General features: G+C 34.2%; 1 protein-coding gene across 1 annotated transcript in view; it reads left to right on the top strand.

The window, feature by feature from the left end:
- The window catches only part of NEBL (nebulette), a 574,345-nt gene that overhangs the window by 2,839 nt on the left and 549,519 nt on the right, over positions 1 to 21,987 (top strand). The window contains exon 2 of the mRNA XM_053713962.1: positions 17,840 to 17,934. Within this exon, the coding sequence (XP_053569937.1) occupies positions 17,840 to 17,934 (95 nt within the window). The remainder of the gene's footprint in view (positions 1 to 17,839; positions 17,935 to 21,987) is intronic.

Genomic DNA, 21,987 nt, shown 5'->3' on the forward strand with positions numbered 1-21,987 from the left:
AATATAACTGTATGGATAGTAGCACAGACTTTATAATACAATGATACAGTGCTTTCTCTGAGTGAATATAACTGTATGGATAGTACCACAGACTTTATAGTACAATGATACAGTGCTGTTTCTGAGTGAGTATAACTGTTTGGATAGTAGCACAGAGTTTATAATACAATGATACAGTGCTTTCTCTGAGTGAATATAACTGTATGGATAGTAGCACAGATTATATAATACAATGATACAGTGCTCTTTCTGAGTGAATATAACTGTATTGATAGTAGCACAGACTTTATAATACAATAATACAGTGCTGTTTCTGAGTGAGTATAACTGTATAGATATTAGCACAGACTTTATAGTACAATGATACAGTGCTGTTTCTGAGTGAATATAACTATAGATATTTGCACAGACTTTATAATACAATGATACAGGGCTGTTTCTGAGTGAGTATAACTGTATAGATAGTAGCACAGACTTTATAATACAATGATACAGGGCTGTTTCTGAGTATAACTGTATGTATAGTAGCACAAAGTTTATAATACAATGATACAGTGCTCTTTCTGAGTGAGTATAACTATGGATATTAGCACATAGTTTATAATACAATGATACAGTGATCTTTCTGAGTGAGTATAACTGTATGGATAGTAGCACAGAGTATATAATACAATGATACAGTGCTCTTTCTGAGTGAGTATAACTGTATAGATAGTAGCACAGACTTTATAATACAATGATACAGTGCTGTTTCTGAGTGAATATAACTGTATAGATATTAGCACAGACTTTATAATACAATGATACAGTGCTGTTTCTGAGTGAATATAACTGTATGGATAGTACCACAGAGTTTATAATACAATGATACAGTGCTCTTTCTGAGTATAACTGTATGTATAGTAGCACAGAGTTTATAATACAATGATATAGTGCTCTTTCTGAGTGAGTATAACTATGGATATTAGCACAGAGTTTATAATACAATGATACAGTGATCTTTCTGATTGAGTATAACTGTATAGATATTAGCACAGACTTTATAGTACAATGATACAGTGCTCTTTCTGAGTGATTATAACTGTATGGATAGTAGCACAGACTTTATAATACAATCATACAGTGCTCTTTCTGAGTGAATATAACTGTATAGATATTAGCACAGACTTTATAATACAATTATACAGTGTTCTTTCTGAGTGAGTATAACTGTATGGATAGTAGCACAGAGTTTATAATACAATTATACAGTGCTCTTTCTGAGTGAGTATAACTGTATAGATAGTAGCACAGAGTTTATAATACAATTATACAGTGATCTTTCTGAGTGAGTATAACTGTATGGATATTAGCACAGAGTTTATAATACAATCATACAGTGCTCTTTCTGAGTGAATATAACTGTATGGATAGTAGCACAGAGTTTATAGTACAATGATACAGTTCTCTTTCTGAGTGAGTATAACTGTATAGATAGTAGCACAGATTTTATAATACAATGATACAGTGCTGTTTCTGAGTGAGTATAACTGTATAGATATTAGCACAGACTTTATAATACAATGATACAGTGCTGTTTCTGAGTGAATATAACTGTATGGATATTAGCACAGAGTTTATAATACAATTATACAGTGTTCTTTCTGAGTGAGTATAACTGTATGGATAGTAGCACAGAGTTTATAATACAATTATACAGTGCTCTTTCTGAGTGAGTATAACTGTATGGATATTAGCACAGAGTTTATAATACAATCATACAGTGCTCTTTCTGAGTGAGTATAACTGTATAGATAGTAGCACAGAGTTTATAATACAATTATACAGTGATCTTTCTGAGTGAGTATAACTGTATGGATATTAGCACAGAGTTTATAATACAATCATACAGTGCTCTTTCTGAGTGAATATAACTGTATGGATAGTAGCACAGAGTTTATAGTACAATTATACAGTGATCTTTCTGAGTGAGTATAACTGTATGGATATTAGCACAGAGTTTATAATACAATCATACAGTGCTCTTTCTGAGTGAATATAACTGTATGGATAGTAGCACAGACTTTATAATACAATGATACAGTGCTCTTTCTGAGTGAGTATAACTGTATAGATAGTAGCACAGACTTTATAATACAATGATACGGTGCTGTTTCTGAGTGAATATAACTGTATAGATATTAGCACAGACTTTATAATACAATGATACAGTGCTGTTTCTGAGTGAATATAACTGTATGGATAGTACCACAGAGTTTATAATACAATGATACAGTGCTCTTTCTGAGTATAACTGTATGTATAGTAGCACAGAGTTTATAATACAATGATATAGTGCTCTTTCTGAGTGAGTATAACTATGGATATTAGCACAGAGTTTATAATACAATGATACAGTGATCTTTCTGATTGAGTATAACTGTATAGATATTAGCACAGACTTTATAGTACAATGATACAGTGCTCTTTCTGAGTGAGTATAAATGTATGGATAGTAGCACAGAGTTTATAATACAATGATATAGTGCTCTTTCTGAGTGAGTATAACTATGGATATTAGCACAGAGTTTATAATACAATGATACAGTGATCTTTCTGGGTGAGTATAACTGTATGGATAGTAGCACAGAGTATATAATACAATGATACAGTGCTCTTTCTGAGTGAGTATAACTGTATAGATAGTAGCACAGACTTTATAATACAATCATACAGTGCTGTTTCTGAGTGAATATAAATGTATGGATATTAGCACAGAGTTTATAATACAATTATACAGTGTTCTTTCTGAGTGAGTATAACTGTATGGATGTTAGCACAGAGTTTATAATACAATCATACAGTGCTCTCTCTGAGTGAGTATAACTGTATGGATATTAGCACAGAGTTTATAATACAATCATACAGTGCTCTTTCTGAGTGAGTATAACTGTATGGATATTAGCACAGAGTTTATAATACAATCATACAGTGCTTTTTCTGAGTGAATATAACTGTATGGATAGTAGCACAGAGTTTATAATACAATGATACAGTGCTCTTTCTGAGTGAGTATAACTGTATAGATAGTAGCACAGACTTTATAATACAATGATACAGTGCTCTTTCTGAGTGAATATAATTGTATGGATAGTAGCACAGAGTTTATAGTACAATGATACAGTGCTCTTTCTGAGTGATTATAACTGTATGGATATTAGCACAGACTTTATAATACAATCATACAGTGCTCTTTCTGAGTGAGTATAACTGTATGGATAGTAGCACATAGTTTATAGTACAATGATACAGTGCTCTTTATGAGTGAATAGAACTGTATGGATATTAGCACAGACTTTATAATACAATCATACAGTGCTGTTTCTGAGTGAGTATAAATGTATGGATATTAGCACAGAGTTTATAATACAATTATACAGTGTTCTTTCTGAGTGAGTATAACTGTATGGATAGTAGCACAGAGTTTATAATACAATTATACAGTGCTCTTTCTGAGTGAATATAAATGTATGGATATTAGCACAGAGTTTATAATACAATTATACAGTGTTCTTTCTGAGTGAGTATAACTGTATGGATATTAGCACAGAGTTTATAATACAATCATACAGTGCTCTTTCTGAGTGAATATAACTGTATGGATAGTAGCACAGAGTTTATAGTACAATGATACAGTGCTCTTTCTGAGTGAGTATAACTGTATAGATAGTAGCACAGACTTTATAATACAATGATACAGTGCTGTTTCTGAGTGAATATAACTGTATAGATATTAGCACAGACTTTATAATACAATGATACAGTGCTGTTTCTGAGTGAATATAACTGTATGGATAGTACCACAGAGTTTATAATACAATGATACAGTGCTCTTTCTGAGTATAACTGTATGTATAGTAGCACAGAGTTTATAATACAATGATATAGTGCTCTTTCTGAGTGAGTATAACTATGGATATTAGCACAGACTTTATAATACAATGATACAGTGATCTTTCTGAGTGAGTATAACTGTATGGATAGTAGCACAGAGTATATAATACAATGATACAGTGCTCTTTCTGAGTGAATATAACTGTATAGATATTAGCACAGACTTTATAGTACAATGATACAGTGCTCTTTCTGAGTGAGTATAACTATGGATATTAGCACAGACTTTATAATACAATGATACAGTGCTCTTTCTGAGTGATTATAACTGTATGGATAGTAGCACAGACTTTATAATACAATCATACAGTGCTCTTTCTGAGTGAATATAACTGTATAGATATTAGCACAGACTTTATAGTACAATGATACAGTGCTCTTTCTGAGTGAATATAACTGTATGGATATTAGCACAGACTTTATAATGCAATCATACAGTGCTGTTTCTGAGTGAATATAAATGTATGGATATTAGCACAGAGTTTATAATACAATCATACAGTGCTCTTTCTGAGTGAGTATAACTGTATGGATATTAGCACAGAGTTTATAATACAATCATACAGTGCTTTTTCTGAGTGAATATAATTGTATGGATAGTAGCACAGAGTTTATAGTACAATGATACAGTGCTCTTTCTGAGTGAGTATAACTGTATGGATAGTAGCACATAGTTTATAGTACAATGATACAGTGCTCTTTATGAGTGAATATAACTGTATGGATATTAGCACAGACTTTATAATACAATCATACAGTGCTGTTTCTGAGTGAATATAAATGTATGGATATTAGCACAGAGTTTATAATACAATTATACAGTGCTCTTTCTGAGTGAGTATAACTGTATGGATAGTAGCACAGAGTTTATAATACAATTATACAGTGTTCTTTCTGAGTGAGTATAACTGTATGGATATTAGCACAGACTTTATAATACAATCATACAGTGCTCTTTCTGAGTGAGTATAACTGTATGGATATTAGCACAGAGTTTATAATACAATCATACAGTGCTCTTTCTGAGTGAGTATAACTGTATAGTAGCACAGAATATATAATACATTGATACAGTGATCTTTCTGAGTGAGTATAACTGTATAGATAGTAGCACAGAGTATATAATATAATGATACAGTGTTCTTTTTTGAGTAAATATAACTGTATGGATAGTAGCACAGACTTTATAGTACAATGATACTGTGCTCTTTCTGAGTGATTATAACTGTATGGATATTAGCACAGACTTTATAATACATTGATACTGTGCTCTTTCTGAGTGAATATAACTGTATGGACAGGATTGACTAAAGTGTTGTAAGCAGCAGACTAATTGATGGTGATACATTTGAGCTCTTTGCCTGTAGGTATTAATGACCTTGAATGTTTTTTTTTTTTTTTTTTAAAGAGGAGGAGGGTAGTTTTTACTCTGTATCAGGGTATTTTTTTTTATAAATGAAGATACAATAATAAATAGATATTGCTTCATATAGTGATATACTTTTATTTAAAAAATCATGGGACTGATGCACAAGGTATCCTGAGAGGTGTCTCTTCCACAGATCCTAAAGGGACATAAAACCACAAATAGTTTTTTCATGATTCAGAAAAAGCATACAATTTTAAATAATTTTCCATTTTACTCCTGTTAGCCAATTTGCTTCATTCTCTTGGTATCCTTTGTTGAAAGAGCAGCAATGCATTACTGGGAGCTAGCTAAACGCATTGAGTAAGCCAATGACAAGAGGCATATATGTACAACCACCATTAATCAGCTAGCTCTAAGTAGAGGACTATGTGAAAAAAGAACAAGAGCGCAACCTCCGACTCAAGTATAGTTTTATGAAAGACAGAATAAGCGCTAAATACATATGCACTTACAAAACTTAAAACATTAGTCAGCCTGTCAATACGACAAGTCCGCTGTATCTGCTGTACTCCGCTGTGCTCTTGCAAGTGATCCTATGCCCTTGTTGTGGTTCCGTGGTCTTTTTTGTAAATTCACTGATTCTGGTGGGACCTCCTTGGGACCTCTGTGGGCTGTTTATCGCTGCAAGCTGTGTCCTACACTGTGTGTTCCTTGACGCGTTTCCCCCGACGCCGGTCGGGCTTTCTCAAGAGGTTAGATTGTGTGATAGTTTCGGCATACGCAGGCTTTTTTGTCATTTACTCACCTTGAGTGATTGGCTACACAGTATTAGGGGCAGTTCCAAAAAAGCCTGCGTATGCCGAAACTATCACACAATCTAACCTATTGAGAAAGCCCGACCGGCGTCGGGGGAAAAGCGTTGAGGAACACACAGTGTAGGACACAGCTTGCAGCGATAAACAGCCCACGGACGTCCCAAGGAGGTCCCACCAGAATCGGTGAATTTACAAAAAAGACCACAAAACCATAACAAGGGCATAGGATCACTTGCAAGAGCACAGTGGAGTACAGCAGATACAGCGGACTTGTCGTATTGACAGGCTGACTAATGTTTTAAGTTTTGTAAGTGCATATGTATTTAGCGCTTATTCTGTCTTTCATAAAACTATACTTGAGTCGGAGGTTGCGCTCTTGTTCTTTTTTTACATAGATCGTGCAACTTTCTCTCTGAAGCGAAGGAGACTTCAGATAGAAGAGCAGCACCGGCAAAAGTTTCTTCCAGTGAGGCGAATACCAGCAGTTCCTGTGACTTTAACACAAACCGTGTACAGGATTTCTGAAATAAAATATAAGTGGACTGCCTCAGAAAGATTTAACATCCAGGAGTTGATATTGCCATACAATACAGGTCATATATAATGCATGAACTGGGCTTTTAAAAACTAATATTTATTTGATTGTAGACTATGTATGGACATAGTCTACAATCTTCAACACAGAATATAATGGTAACAAAGCAAATTTGATAGTAAAATTAAATAGAAAACTTTTTTTTTTAAATGGTTTGCTCTCTCCGTATCACAAAATTAAATTTTGGATTTCATATCCCTTTATTGGACAGATAAAACATCTGAAATGCCTCATTAATACACCAGGACCTTAGACAAGTCTGCTGTATTCCTATTAAAGTGGGCAGAGAGAAATATTAAAAAAATTGTCATAAAAAACTTTTGCCTAGATTTAGAGTTTTGCGGCCAAAGGGGTGTGTTAGCTACTCGTGTTTTTTTCCCCCTGCACCTTTTAAATAACGCTGGTATTGAGAGTTCTCTGAAGGGCTGCGTTAGGCTCCAAAAAGGGAGCGTAGAGGCATATTTACCGCCACTTCAACTCTCAATACCAGCATTGCTTACGGTAGCGGCTAGCTGGAAAAACGTGCTCGTGCACGATTCCCCCATAGGAAACAATGGGTCAGTTTGGGATGAAAAAAAACCTAACACCTGCAAAAAAGCAGCGTTAAGATCCCAACGCAGCCCCATTGTTTCCTATGGGGAAACACTTTCTAAGTCTGCACCTAACACCCTAACACTTTCTAAGTCTGTCTAAACACCCCTAATCTTACACTTATTAACCTCTAATCTGCCGCCCCCACTATCGCTGACCCCTGCATTTTATTATTAACCCCTAATCTGCCGCTCCGGACACCGCCGCAACCTACATTATACCTATGTACCCCTAATCTGCTGCCCCCAACATCACCGCTACCTTACATACACTTATTAACCCCTAATCTGCCGACCGGACCTCGCCGCCACTATAATAAATGTATTAACCCCTAAACCGCCGCACTCCCGCCTCAAAAACCCTATAATAAATAGTATTAACCCCTAATCTGCCCTCCCTAACATCGGCGACACCTAACTTCAAGTATTAACCCCTAATCTGCCGACCGGACCTCGCCTCTAATAAATGTATTAACCCCTAAAGCTAAGTCTAACCCTAACCCTAACACCCCCCTAAATTAAATATAATTTTAATCTAACGAAATAAATTAAATCTTATTAACTAAAGTATTCCTATTTAAAGCTAAATACTTACCTGTAAAATAAACCCTAATATAGCTACAATATAACAAATAATTATATTGTAGCTATATTAGGGTTTATTTTACAGGTAAGTATTTAGCTTTAAATAGGAATACTTTAGTTAATAAGATTTAATTTATTTCATTAGATTAAAATTATATTTAACTTAGGGGGGTGTTAGGGTTAGGGTTAGACTTAGCTTTAGGGGTTAATACATTTATTAGAGGCGAGGTCCGGTCGGCAGATTAGGGGTTAATACTTGAAGTTAGGTGTCGCCGATGTTAGGGAGGGCAGATTAGGGGTTAATACTATTTATTATAGGGTTTTTGAGGCGGGAGTGAGGCGGTTTAGGGGTTAATACATTTATTAGAGTGGCGGTGAGGTCCGGTCGGCAGATTAGGGGTTAATAAGTGTAGGTAAGGTAGCGGCAATGTTGGGTGGGCAGATTAGGGGTTAATAAATATTATGTAGGTGTTGGCGATGTTAGGGGCAGCAGATTAGGGGTACATAGGGATAATGTAGGTGGCGGCGGTGTGCGGTCGGCAGATTAGGGGTTAAAATTTTTTATTAGAGTGGCGGCGATGTGGGGGGGCCTCGGTTTAGGGGTACATAGGTAGTTTATGGGTGTTAGTGTACTTTAGAGCACAGTAGTTAAGAGCTTTATAAACCGGTGTTAGCCCAGAAAGCTCTTAACGACCGACTTTTTTCTGCGGCTGGAGTCTTGTCGGTAGAGGGTCTACCGCTCACTTCAGCCAAGACTCTAAATACCGGCGTTAGGAAGATCCCATTGAAAAAATAGGATATGCAATTGGCGTAAGGGGATCTGCGCTATGGAAAAGTTGCGGCTTGGAAGTGAGCGTTAGACCCTTTCCTGACTGACTCTAAATACCAGCGGGCGGTAAAAAGCAGCGTTAGGACCCCTTAAAGCTGCTTTTGACGGCTAACACAGAACTCTAAATCTAGGCGTTTGTGTACATCTCTAAAAGGAAAGTAAATGTTAAAAATAATGCAGCAGGTTGTATTCAATCTTCATTTAAAGGGACAATCTACTCTAGAAATGTTATTGTTTTAAAAGATAGATAATCCCTTTATTACCCATTCCCCAGTTTTGCATAATCAACACTGTTATATTAATATATGTTTTACCTCTGTGATTACCTTGTATCTAAGCCTCTGCAGACTGCCCCCTTATTCCAGTTCTTTTGACAGACTTGCATTTTAGCCAATCAGTGCCCTCTTATAAGTAAATCCACGGGTGTGAGCACAATGTTATCTATATGGCACACATGAACTAACACCATCTAGCTGTTAAACACTGTCAAATGCATTCAGATAAGAAGCATCTTCAAGGGCTTAGAAATTAGCATATGAGCCTACCTAGGTTTCGCTTTCAACTAAGAATACCAAGAGAACAAAGCAAATTTAATGATAAAAGTAAATTGGGAAGTTGTTTAAAATGACATGCCCTATCTGAATTTTAATTCTGACTAGACTTTCCCTTTAGATACACCTTTAAAACATCTATAGCAGTGTTTCCCAACTTAACAGGCCACCTATTTATTATATCTTAACTAGGGCACAGGTGAACTGATCAGCTGATGGGTGAACTGATTATTTCACCTGTGCTCTAGTTAAGATATAATGAATATCTGGCCTGTTAAGGGTCCTGAAGACTGGAGTTGGGAAACACTGATCTATAGCTTTTATTAGAAGTATTATTGCTAACATATGTATATTACAAAAAAGCTTCTATTTAAAACTGAAATACATCCATGTGGATTCCGATTTTGTCTGGAATGTCCCTTTAATATAACAGCGTTGGTTATGCAAAACTGGGGAATAGGTAGTAAAGGGATTATCTATCATTTTAAACAATAATCATTTAGGTGTAGACTGTCCCTTTAACCCTTAATATTGTGGATTAGCTCCTCCAAATATGTAAAGTTGTGTTGGTGGGGAGTTTAGCTATTTAAAAATAATTGCAGCAAAAATGTGTTAATGTATTCATAAGTTTTTCAAATGTAGCTGTTATGTTCACTTATTGCATGACTACAGAAAATATGGAATATTTTCCTTTATTATGATCCCTAACAGATCATAAGTAGAAATAGAGCTATACAAAATACATACTGCATATATAGTAGAAAAGTGATATCTGACTGACCCTGCTACAAAATAGATGATGGGTATGTAAAGCAAATCAAATGACCAGGAAGGGTGGGTGTAATTGTTAAAATATTGTAATAAATTATAAAAATCATAGGCTAATGATTTCATTTTTTTAGTGAACATTTAGAGACAAACTCATTGCAATGAATGTTCCAACTATGAAATCTCAGTTTCCCTCAGGAAGAACGACTGTGATGCTGTCCCCCACTGATATCAAATTATCAAATCAGCAGTTTTACACCACAGTTTCTGTTAGGATTTGTTCAAGTGGAGTCACAGGTAACAGCGAATTCACACATTCTAGAAATTGTGGTTTCTTTACCTCAAATGAGTGAAAGTGGATAATTGTACGATATATTGTACTGCAACCATATTTATATATAGTTTGTTGTCAATAACAACAAGTTGCTAATAGCAACTCTTATTTATGTAGAGATGTATAGTACGATTATATGGCAAAACAATCAGTTTATAAACTGGAGAAGATAAATGGAGAGGATGAAATAAGAAGACTTTGGGGATAGCAGGTCTGTTCATTTTGGCAGTTCATAAATAAGTAACAGACACTCATGGTTGGATATGAGCAGTTAGATATAAAGATATATAATCATTTGTTTCTTAAAATGTGGATTTCCTCAGCACTTTAATTGGACCTTGGCGCAAGTATTGAAAAATAAAGTTAGCATAAAATTATAGATAATGTCTGTTGTCCCTTTTTTAGAATATGGGAAGAAACGAATATTAAGATTCACACAGTTTAATATAAGCTTATGTAAAAAAATATATCAAAGTACAGTTTTTTTTTATATATTTAGTTATGTAGGAAAACTTATTGTGATTGAGATGTATTCAAGGAAAAAGTTTAAACATACTGGGGTAGATTTATTATGCTGCGGATGCAGCTGTTTATGTACGATCCTTCCGGCTTGCCGAAAACAAAAGTTAAGACCACTGCTTCTTAACTCATCAGCCACCTCTGAGGTGGCAAACAGCAATCATCCCGATCAGATACGATCTGGATGATTGATACCCCCTGCTAGCAGTCGATTGGCTGCAAATGTGCAGGTTGCGGCATTGCGCAAGCATTCCACCAATGCTTGTGCAATGTTAAATGCCGACAGCGTATGCTGTCGGCATTTAGCGATGTGGGGCGGACATGATCCGCTACAGCGGATCATGTTCGTCCGACATATGATAAATCTACCCCACTGACTCAAAGATGTCATAAATTCTCAGATCTTAGCCTGATCACATGACTAGTTCCTGAGCTCATGCCCTCTATTTATATACTTTATAGTGTTTTTCATAAAAAAATGGCAATCACCTACCTAATGTAATTATCACGTGGTAGTAGGGGTTCAACTAGCTACCTATATCCAATTGACAGCATATATACACCTTAAAATTTTTTACCCCTCATAGGAAAGGAAGACCAGTCAAATAAGAGGTCTCACGTTTCTCTAACTTGCAAGTGTTATAGAAATATGGAACCTTTCTGTCCTTTATTTGGGAGCTCTGAGCTCTGAAAAGACTATAGCACACACATCTTTGCAGTAAAATAAGATATGTCACTCCTGTTTTGAAAGAGAAGGTCTGCTCATTTATTTGAGGAGTTATGCTCTTAGCAACACAGAGAAAACATTAATATAATTACCTTATAATTTATAAGGCAGTTCTATTATTGTGTCCTCTGTGGTACATTTTTCTGCAGTATCATATCTGAAGAGTTCCACTTCACAATAAGATTTAAATTACTGGAAAATGTGCCCCAATAAATAATGAAAACATATTGCAAAGTGGTTATACTATGCATAGTTAAAAGGACATTAAAGGGGCAGTCTACCATAGAATTGTTATTGTTTTAAAAGATAGATAATCCCTTTATTACCCATTCCCCAGTTTTCCATAACCAACACAGTTATATTAATATACTTTTTACCTCTGTGATTATCTTGTATCTAAGCCTTTGCAAACTGCCCCTTTATTTCAGTTCTTTTGACAGACTTGCAGTTTAGCCAATCGGTGCCTGCTCCCAGATAACTTCACGTGCACGAGCACAGTATTATCTATATGAAACACGTGAACTAACACCCTCTAGTGATGAAAAACTGTTAAAATGCATTCTGAAAAGAGGTGGCCTTCAAGGTCTAAGAAATTAGCATATGAACCTCCTAGGTTAAGCTTTCAACTAAGAATACCAAGAGAACAAAGCAAAATTGGTGATAAAAGTAAATTGGAAAATTGTTTAAAATTACATGCTCTATATGAATCATGAAAGTTTATTTTGGCCTAGACTGTCCCTTTAAACACTAAATACATTTCCTGCACCTCCCTGTAATTATGGGCGCCACCATTTTGGAAACAAAATATCTGCACTGCAAATATTTGAAGAAGAATTTGTGCCCGTGTGCAAACAGGTCAGCGCTGGAATGCATTGATTTAAGCATGGCAGCACTCATGAATAAGAAAACAGACATTTGATTAAAAAATCTAAAAAATCTAAATGATCTGATTCTTTTTCTTGTACATATTAAAATAAGTTCTATACATGAGCATATACAGTTGCAATCAAAAGTTTGTGAACCCTTTGGATATAGCTGGATTTCTGCATTGATTACTCATAAAATGTGGTCTGATCTTCATCTAAGTCACAATTTTACACAAACACAATATGATTAAACTAATAAGAAACAGTTGTACTTTTCACATTTTTATTGAAGACATTGAGTAATAATTCACAGTGCAGGCTGGAAAAAGTAAGTGAACTCTTCAATTTAGTAACACGTATTAGCAGGAACAACCACCACCAAATGTTCCCTGTAGCTGCTTATAAGACTTTCACAACAAGATTGTGGATGAATTTTGGACCATTCCCCCTACAGATATATTTCAGTTCCTCAATATTTCTGGCTGTTTTGATTGCACAGCCCTTTTCAGTTCATGCTACAGAAACTAAATTGGGATAAATATCCAGACTCTGAATTAGCAATTCCAAAGCCGAAAGCTTTTTCAGCCAATCTTTAGTTGATTTAATTGTGTGCTTTGGGTTATTTTCTTGTTGTATCACCTAACATCTCTTAAGCTTGAGGTGATGGATTGCAATCATAACATTCTCCTGTAAAATGTCTTGATACATTTTTAAATTAATTGTTCCCTCAATGATTGCAAGGTGTCCAGACCCTAAGGCAGCAAATCATCCCTATACCACAGTGTTTCTCAACTCCAGTCCTCAGGACCCTTAACAGGCAAGATATTCAATATATCTTAACTAGAGCACAGATGGTTACTAACCTGCTCTCGCCCTTCAGATGATTATTTCACCTGTGCTGTAATGCTCTGTGCTATAATGAAACTCTGGTCTGTTAAGAGTCCTTAGGACTGGAGTTGAGAAACACTGCTATACCATGATGCCCCCTCTACCGTACTTTACAGTTGGGATGAGGTTTTGTTGTATGTGTGCAGTGCCCTTTTTTCTTCACATATAAAACTGGAAATTTTTACCAAAAAGTTAAACTTTTGTCTCATCTGTCTACCGCACATTTTCCCAGAAGTGTTGTGGAACATCCTTGCTCAGTGTTTTACTGATAGTGAATGCATTAAAAAAGACTTTTGCAGTTTGTAGAGTTTTCTGGAGGTTTCATTCTCTTGTTGTTACACTTGGGTTCTTGTGCTCTTAGAGTGATCTTTGCAGGATGCCCACTCCTAAACAGAGTAACAAGAGTCCTGAATTTTCTCCATTTGTAGATAATTTGTCTTATTAATGAACAGGTCTTTATCAGTGCTTTTGTAACCTTTTTCAGCTTCATGCATCTCTATAATGCGTCTTCTAATGTCCTGTGAAAGTTGTTGGGATCGAGGCATGGTTCACACTAATCAATCTCTTTGGGAAGAACAGATAAGAATTTGAAAAGCACAACCGCTTGTGTGCTATTAGTTTAGCCAGATTGTGTTTGTCTATAATTGTGACTTAGATGAAGATCAGCCCACTTTTACAAGTAATCAATCCATAAATCCAGGTAATTCCAATGGGTTCACAAACTTTTTTTTCTTGCAAATGTATTTATTAATTTATTTATTTAAAAAAAATGAAGTACATGAGAGTTGAAATAAAATGATTTGTCCTAGTAAACACATCTGTCATGACACTTCTAGGTTGCTATATAATTTAAATGCTCATGTCAAGTCTAGATTTCACTTTCATAGCTAACTAAACTTTGAATTCTGGGGGCATTGTTCCTTAGCTGTTAGCATTCCGGAATAGATGTAGCAAGTAATTAATTATTTATTGAATGCTAAAGTAATTCTGAAAATGAGAAGAGACTGTATTACATATGATTCACTTCTCTATAAATAAGTATTCCATTTAGTAGATTAATTTTGGCTAGTGCTTTTACTGCTCTAAATTTGTAGATTGTGTTCTAATATAAAAATAATGATTGCCCTGAAAGGAACCGTAAGAATTGAATGCCTCATCTACAAATCTTTTCTCTCGCAGATATTGAGCAGACTTTCTCTAAACCATTACCATATTGAAACCCCTAAAAGTTCACACTTTTAACAGATAATTTTTAATGAAAAAGTGTTGTATAGTTACAGAATTGTTGCTATTATTAGGGATTGATCCAATACAAGCAATAAAAGTAAAACCTACTAGGACAACAATACAAATATAGCTAAAACCACAGTCTTCCTAATAGTCAATAAAAAGCAAATGTACAAAAGAGAAAAAGGGTTAACACTGAACAACAATTTAATTCACAACTGATAAGTGCATAATTATATAATAAAATAAATACATTCTTAGAGATAAATATTCCAATATAATATAATAATTTTTTTAATAATAAGCACATTAAAAGTCCTAAATGGCCATTTCTAATACACAACATATATAATAAAAACAGATTAGATTTATATAAAAAAAATGTGTGTGTGTGTATATATACACATTACAGGTGTCAATAAATATCAGAAGTAGCAGAGCCTCTCCCCAAAATTGTGTGAAGTCACTGGTAAAATGGTAAAAAATATAAAGTTAACTTCGGGTGGTCTTTATTAAATGTATAATACAACCAGATGTAGCGATCATAAAAGCAAAAGTATACCCTTTGAGACAATAAGTATATAGTAAATTGTAATTGATAAAAATTGATAAAAAAAAACTCACAAAAAATGCTTTTGGTGTCCATATGTCCAATACATTTCCATGTAAGTGATGGATCCAGTAATGTGACTTGCAAATGAACTATCCTATTCCACAGATGGCCCTTAGTGTTGTTTAAGTATTAAATTGGACTTGCCGATCTGCGGATAATCAGGAAATACCTGGATACTCAACCTTCAGAGCTCACTGTGAGAATATACACAGGTCACAACATATTTTGGTGGTGCCTTGATAAGAAAAGGGTACATTTAAGAGATGTGTCAGTGCACATGGCAAGATTTGGTAAACACTGGTGTTTGTGAAGTGAAGAAGAGTTCAGAGTCTAATGTCAAGACCTGGTTTTAGGGTTTCAATACAGTTTCCTACAAAAAGAGAGATATCTGGTTTCTGAGACATTTAAGGGACGCAAACCCCCAAATTTTTCTTTCATAATTCCAATAGAGCATACCGTTTTTTTCAATTTACTTTTCTTATTAATTTGCTTCATTTTTCTTGGTATCCTTTGTTGTAGGAGCAGCAATGCTCTACTGGTAGCTAGCTGATCTGGTGACCAATCACTAAAGGCATATATGTGCAGCCACCAATCAGCAGCTAGCTCTCAGTAGTGTATTGCTGCTCTTGAGCCTATCTCAGTATGCTTTTTAACTAAGAAAAGCAAGGGAATGAAACAAATTAGGCAATAGAAGTAAATTGGAGAGTTGTTTAAAATTGCATGCTCCATCTGAATCATGAATGTTTAATTTTGACTTTACTGCCACATTAAGTATGAAATGGTTTGTGTCCTGGGTGAGTTAAGAGAGTAAAATAACAGAAGAAGATATATTTGGATGTCATCAGCATAGAAGTGTTACTGGAACCTGAGGGAAGATTTATGTTTTCCAAGGGAGGACTCCTAGATTAAGAAGAAACACAGAGGATCAGATATGCTGTTGAATGAAATTCAAAATTAGCTGATGGAGAGGTAGGAATTGTGACATATCTGTCCCTTTACATGGGAATGTTAGAATAATAATGTGACCTAATAAATTAGAGCATTTTTTATTACACAAATGTTTCTTAATAGCTTTGTGTTATTAAGGACAGAGTGGTTAAAAACATAGCTGAACTTGTGTAGCAGGCGTGCTGCTGAGCAGGTCGATATTAAACAGTATGAGGTTGTAATATAAAATGTTTAATTATGTGTAGTTAAAAAACTTTGTAATATACTTTCATTATTTATTTTGTCCCCTTTTCCTGTAATTTAACTCTGAATTTTATTTTATTTTTTAAAAAATTCCACTGGGTCTCTATAAGGTAATGGACACCGCCATGTCTAAACTTAAGTTTTAAGCTTATCTTAATGTCCTGCTGCAAACAATTAGAAACAAATATATAAAAGAGATTAATACAAACAAGGTTGTATTGGATACCACACAGCCTTGTTTACACAAACTCTACTTTATTGCCTGCTTTATAGATCTTTCCCTAATTGATCTCCACAGAAGAAAGAGATAAATAGAAAACTATTTCAAACATGGCAGCGCCCATTACTTTATAGTAGCTAGAGTACTTTGGACTCGATTTATCAATCAAGGGAGGACAGGGGTGTACATATTCTCCCCTGTCCGCCCATTTTTGCTAATACATGAATTTATCATTGCACACAAGCGCTATTTTACACTTGCGTGCAAACCCTGCCGCCTGCCCGCGCACAGCCATTCATGCGTGGGCAGGAGCTGTCATTCTCCTCAGTCAGACGAGACAGGGAGATTGAAATTCTCTACCTGAGAGGTGCAGAAGAGGGTAGAAAATCAGCAGTCTAATGACCGCTGCTTGATAAATCCTGACTGCAGGTTCTCTGGTGAGAACCTGCAGTCGAAGGGAGGAGAAGGACTTGATAAATCGAGCCCTTTATAGAAACTAAACTTTTACACTTATATAATAAATATTTAAACAACTAATATAATGACAACAATTCTGCTACATATTATTCTAAGACTAATATATCACAATAAAATGAGTCACACTAATTTGTTTCCCAGTGCATATAAAAGTTATATTTACACTATACTGTAGTCCATTAAGTGTGCAACATCACTATGGCTAAAAAAATAAATGTACATACCTTAATTAACAAATACTTTTATTTCTAAAAAAAATGCTAACCATCCTCTGAGCTTTCATTGGGTCCTTATCTTTTTGCTGATGGTGTGTGTATTCATCATGTGTATTTATGTGTTTATATGTGTACATTTGTGTATTTATGTGTTTATATGTGTACATTTGTGTATTTATGTGTTTATATGTGTACATTTGTGTATTTATGTGTTTATATGTGTACATTTGTGTATTTATGTGTTTATATGTGTACATTTGTGTATTTATGTGTTTATATGTGTATATATGTTGGAAAAATGGTGCCGATAGACTTGCTTGACAAACCTTCAATTTGTAAAAAGAGCAATATCTGTAAAGCACAAGTTGGAGTTGAGAAACACTGACATAGAACAACCAATCACAAATTGCTGCTTCTCCTAAATGCCACATACCAGCATATATTGCCAGTTTAACATTGTTTCAAATGGCTATATACAGACAGCTGTTGTTTTTATTTAGTAAATAATCATATTTCTGTTTCTACAGTTTTGGCATAAAGGATGTTTCCATTGTGAAGTATGCAAAATGACTCTTAATATGAATAACTACAAAGGATATGACAAGAAGCCTTACTGTAATGCGTAAGTACAATGTATGTCAGAGATAAGGTGTGGCTAAAATATGCATTGAGAGCAACTGGTTTTGCAGTGTAGTTAAAACAAACATTTTTATGCACACCTGTAAATTGTGTCCCACCCATAAACATAATGACTGTAGGTGCAGCTTAATTATATTGCATTTCTATTGTCTTATAGTGTTTTTTTCAGGATCCTGTTTAATAGAAAATAAAAATGATGTTTGTACATGCTTGTAATCGATACACAAACAGCACAGTTGTGGAAGGGATGCAGATTTTTTTTAAACATCTTCTCTTAAAGGGACAGTCTACTCCAGAATTTTTATTGTTCAAAAATATATTATATATATTAATATACTTTTTACCTCTGTAATTACCTTGTATCAAATGTTATTTATGAAGGACACATGAACTAGCGCTGTCTAGCTGTGAAAAACTATCAAAATACACTGAGATAAGAGGTGGCCTTCAAGGGTTTAGAAATGAGCATATGAGCATACTGAGGTTTTGCTTTCAACAAAGAATATCAAGAGAACAAAGAAAAGTTGATGATAAAAGTAAATTGGAAACTTGTTTACAATTGCATGCCCTATCTGAATCATGAAAGTTTACTTTTGACTAGACTATTCTTTTAAAGAGATGTTAAAGTTAATTTGGATAATGATGCATAGTATATATCAGCAATTAAGCAAACCATTACAAAATATCTGTATTCAAGTTAATTGTTTTAAAAACATTTAAAATTGTTTGTTAAAAATATATGTTATTTTGCAGTCTGGGGACACACCTTGAAAAAGACTTTTCTTAATATGTGTATCTAATCTCCTTGGCTTGGGGCTATGTAGGTACAGACAAAAATGAGCTCCTGGACTGAATGATCAATCAATTACTGTTTAACATGTTGTAGGATCATAATTAAACACATAGGTAAAGCTCTGCTTGGGAGCTTCAAGCATCGTAGCTCTGAAGCAGAACATGCATGGTGAGCTAATCAAAAGTTGCAGTTGCATATAACCAAAAACTGCAAAAAATATCCCCCCCCCCCAATTTTTCAGTATTAAACTCTTATTTATTTGTATGTTATATAAATACCTATATAGGGTATCACTAGAAAGGCCTGTCTGTTAAATTGGTTTGCATATAATATGTATGAGTGCACTTAACAAGAGAGCAGATAATTATGGTGAAACTAATACTGACAAAAATGCCAAAATGGCCTGTGTCGTATACAATGAGAACAAAAATTGTGAAAAACCTCTGTCCTTAAGTGGTTAAGTATGGGTGCTGATGGTGTGCATCATGCTAGCAAATAACTACTGTGCTATCTGTTCTTACTTAAAGTGATGGTAAATACTAGTGTTTGTGAAACGCTAGAATTTACCAGTGCTACAAATAAAGGGGATTTTATACTTTATACTTATAAGTATTTTATACTTCATGACTGAAAGTCCCCTTTATTTGTAGCACTGCTAAATCCTAGCGTTTCAAAAACACTAGTATTTACCATCACTTTAAAGGGACACTGAACCCAATTTTTTTCTTTCATGGTTCAGATAGAGCATGCAATTTTAAGCAACTTTCTAATTTACTCCTATTATCAATTTTTCTTTGTTCTCTTGCTATCTTTATTTGAAAAATAAGGCATCTAAACTAAGGAGCCAGCTGATTTTTGGTTCAGAACCATGGGCAGCATTTTTTTTATTAATGCTGTCCAATCAGTAAGGACAACTCAGGTTGTTCACCGAAAATGGGCCGGCATCTAAACTTACATTCTTGCTTTTCAAATAAACATACCAAGAGAATGAAGAACATTTGATAATAGGAGTAAATTAGAAAGTTGCTTAAAATTGCATGCTTTATCTGAATCACACAAGAAAAAAATTGGGTTTAGTGTCCCTTTAAGTATTGAGTATTGCTTTTATTAATTGCTTTACTTGCTCTAATTATTCCTACTAATAGTTTAGCATTAAACTACAACAGGAATACACTATTCACCTAACCCTTATGCTAATTACCTGTAGACAGAGACATGTTAAATATTGCTTAATTCTATTTTAGTATGTTTGAGATATAAATTTAAGTGAAAAAAATGCTGTTGTCTCACTCATACAGTTCTTATTTGGTGAAAGGACTTTAAATTGAGTGCCTTTGTGTTTCTGTCTTAGACACCTGTTTACTATTCTACACAAATAATGAGCATATAATGCTGCATTTTTAATTATTTAAATATTTAAAAGGACAGTAAAGTCAAAACTAAGTCAAAACAACTTTCTAATTTACTTGTTATCTAATTTGCTTCTTTCTATGTAGGCTCAAGATAATCAATGTACTAGCTAGCTGCTGATAGGTGGCTGCAAATATATGCTTCTTGTCATTGGCTCATCCAATGTGTTCAGCTAGCTCCCTGCAGTGGTATCAATAAAGGATACCAAGAGAATGAAGCAAATCTGATATTAGAAATAAATTGTAAAGTTGTTCAAAATTATATTCTCTGCCTGAGTTATAAAAGAAAAATGTTGCCCTTTATGTTCCTTTAACATTTTTATGATCTTGGTTTAAAGAAGTCTATGCAGAAATGATGGTCTTGTAGATATTACATCAACAATTTAAAGAGACATTCCGTTCAAAATTGAAATGCGCATAGATGAATTACATCTTTGAATACAAAAATATTGGCAATATAAATGTATTAGCAAAAATGCTTCTAGTAAAAATGATCACTGTTTTAGTGTTAACATTTTTCTCTGCATGTGCATGTGAAGCATAACTAGATATTCTCAGTGCCCCTGTATTTTAAATACTGCAGCTGCTCAGAGCACCAGTATCATTAACAAATTGAGTCTCAACCAGATAGTACAAGCACCTTAGGCTCTCTGTGCAAGTGCTGTGTTTAAAATGCTGGTGCACGGTGCATACTTAAATACACATTTGAAACAGCTATAGATTTTATTAGAAACATTTTTGATAATACATGTATATTGCAAAAATGCTTTTATTCAAAACTGAAATGCATCCATGTATATTTCAATTTTGGCTGGAATGTCCCTTTAATTGATTTGGTTGGTAGAACATGATATGTATGTTTTAAAACTATATGTATGAGCAAAATATACCAACAGATGTTATTTTAATTTGCTATCCAGAAAGAATAATGAGATGAGGTGTATTATTATAATATTTTAGAACTAAATGTGATCGCTGTCATATGTTCAGTGTTGAAAAAAACAACAACAAATGATAAACTTCCTTAAGGTAACAATTGAAGAACTGTAATATTGCTGCCAGTATTTGCATTTTTTTTTGTATTTTGTTTTAGTCAAATCCGATATCCCAGATAAGGTTTTTGGCTTTCATTTTAAATTTTCTGAGATAACTGCATTTTATATTAAAAAAATAAATATATAATTTGTATTTTTATAACATATTATTCTCACCCGTTGCTAAGATGATCCAATCCATTTGAAATACAAATATTTGCATTAGTAAATACATCTCTGTGTTATTGATTGTTCTAAAACCAATTTAATTCTTTCTCTAAATATTTGATTAAAATAATAATATGAAAAGTTAGTAAATAAACCACGGTGTTAACAATATTGTTTGTTCTAAAACCACTTTAATTCTTTTTTATTTACTTTTAATAAATATGTTTTAATTTTCAAATTAACTCATTTAAAAAATACATAGTAATTCTAGCTATAGGAGCCGAATACAATTGATTAATTCTAGATTATTATATTTTTTTTTATTTTTTTTTACATTTTGTCAGCCACCAGACGGCGCTACAGCTGAGTGCTATTGAGCATGGGAAATGTCATTACAAGGAGTAAAACATTAGCATTTGAGAGGATTTCTGAGTGTGCACTAAACCACTATGTACAGAGTGAGACAGACTTTGCTCTTCAGTTTGAACAGTGTGTGCCTGAGTCAGGCGGCGGATTACTTAGTAGGCGGTAGGACTTACTTAGTAGATAAGTGCAAAGTTAAGGTGGCGCAGTAAAAACTGCTAATTTCCCCCAATTCTTAATATTTAATTGAAAATATATAAGTATTACGT

The sequence above is a fragment of the Bombina bombina genome, chromosome 5, assembly GCF_027579735.1.
Source record: "Bombina bombina isolate aBomBom1 chromosome 5, aBomBom1.pri, whole genome shotgun sequence".
Classification (NCBI taxonomy): Eukaryota; Metazoa; Chordata; class Amphibia; order Anura; family Bombinatoridae; genus Bombina; species Bombina bombina.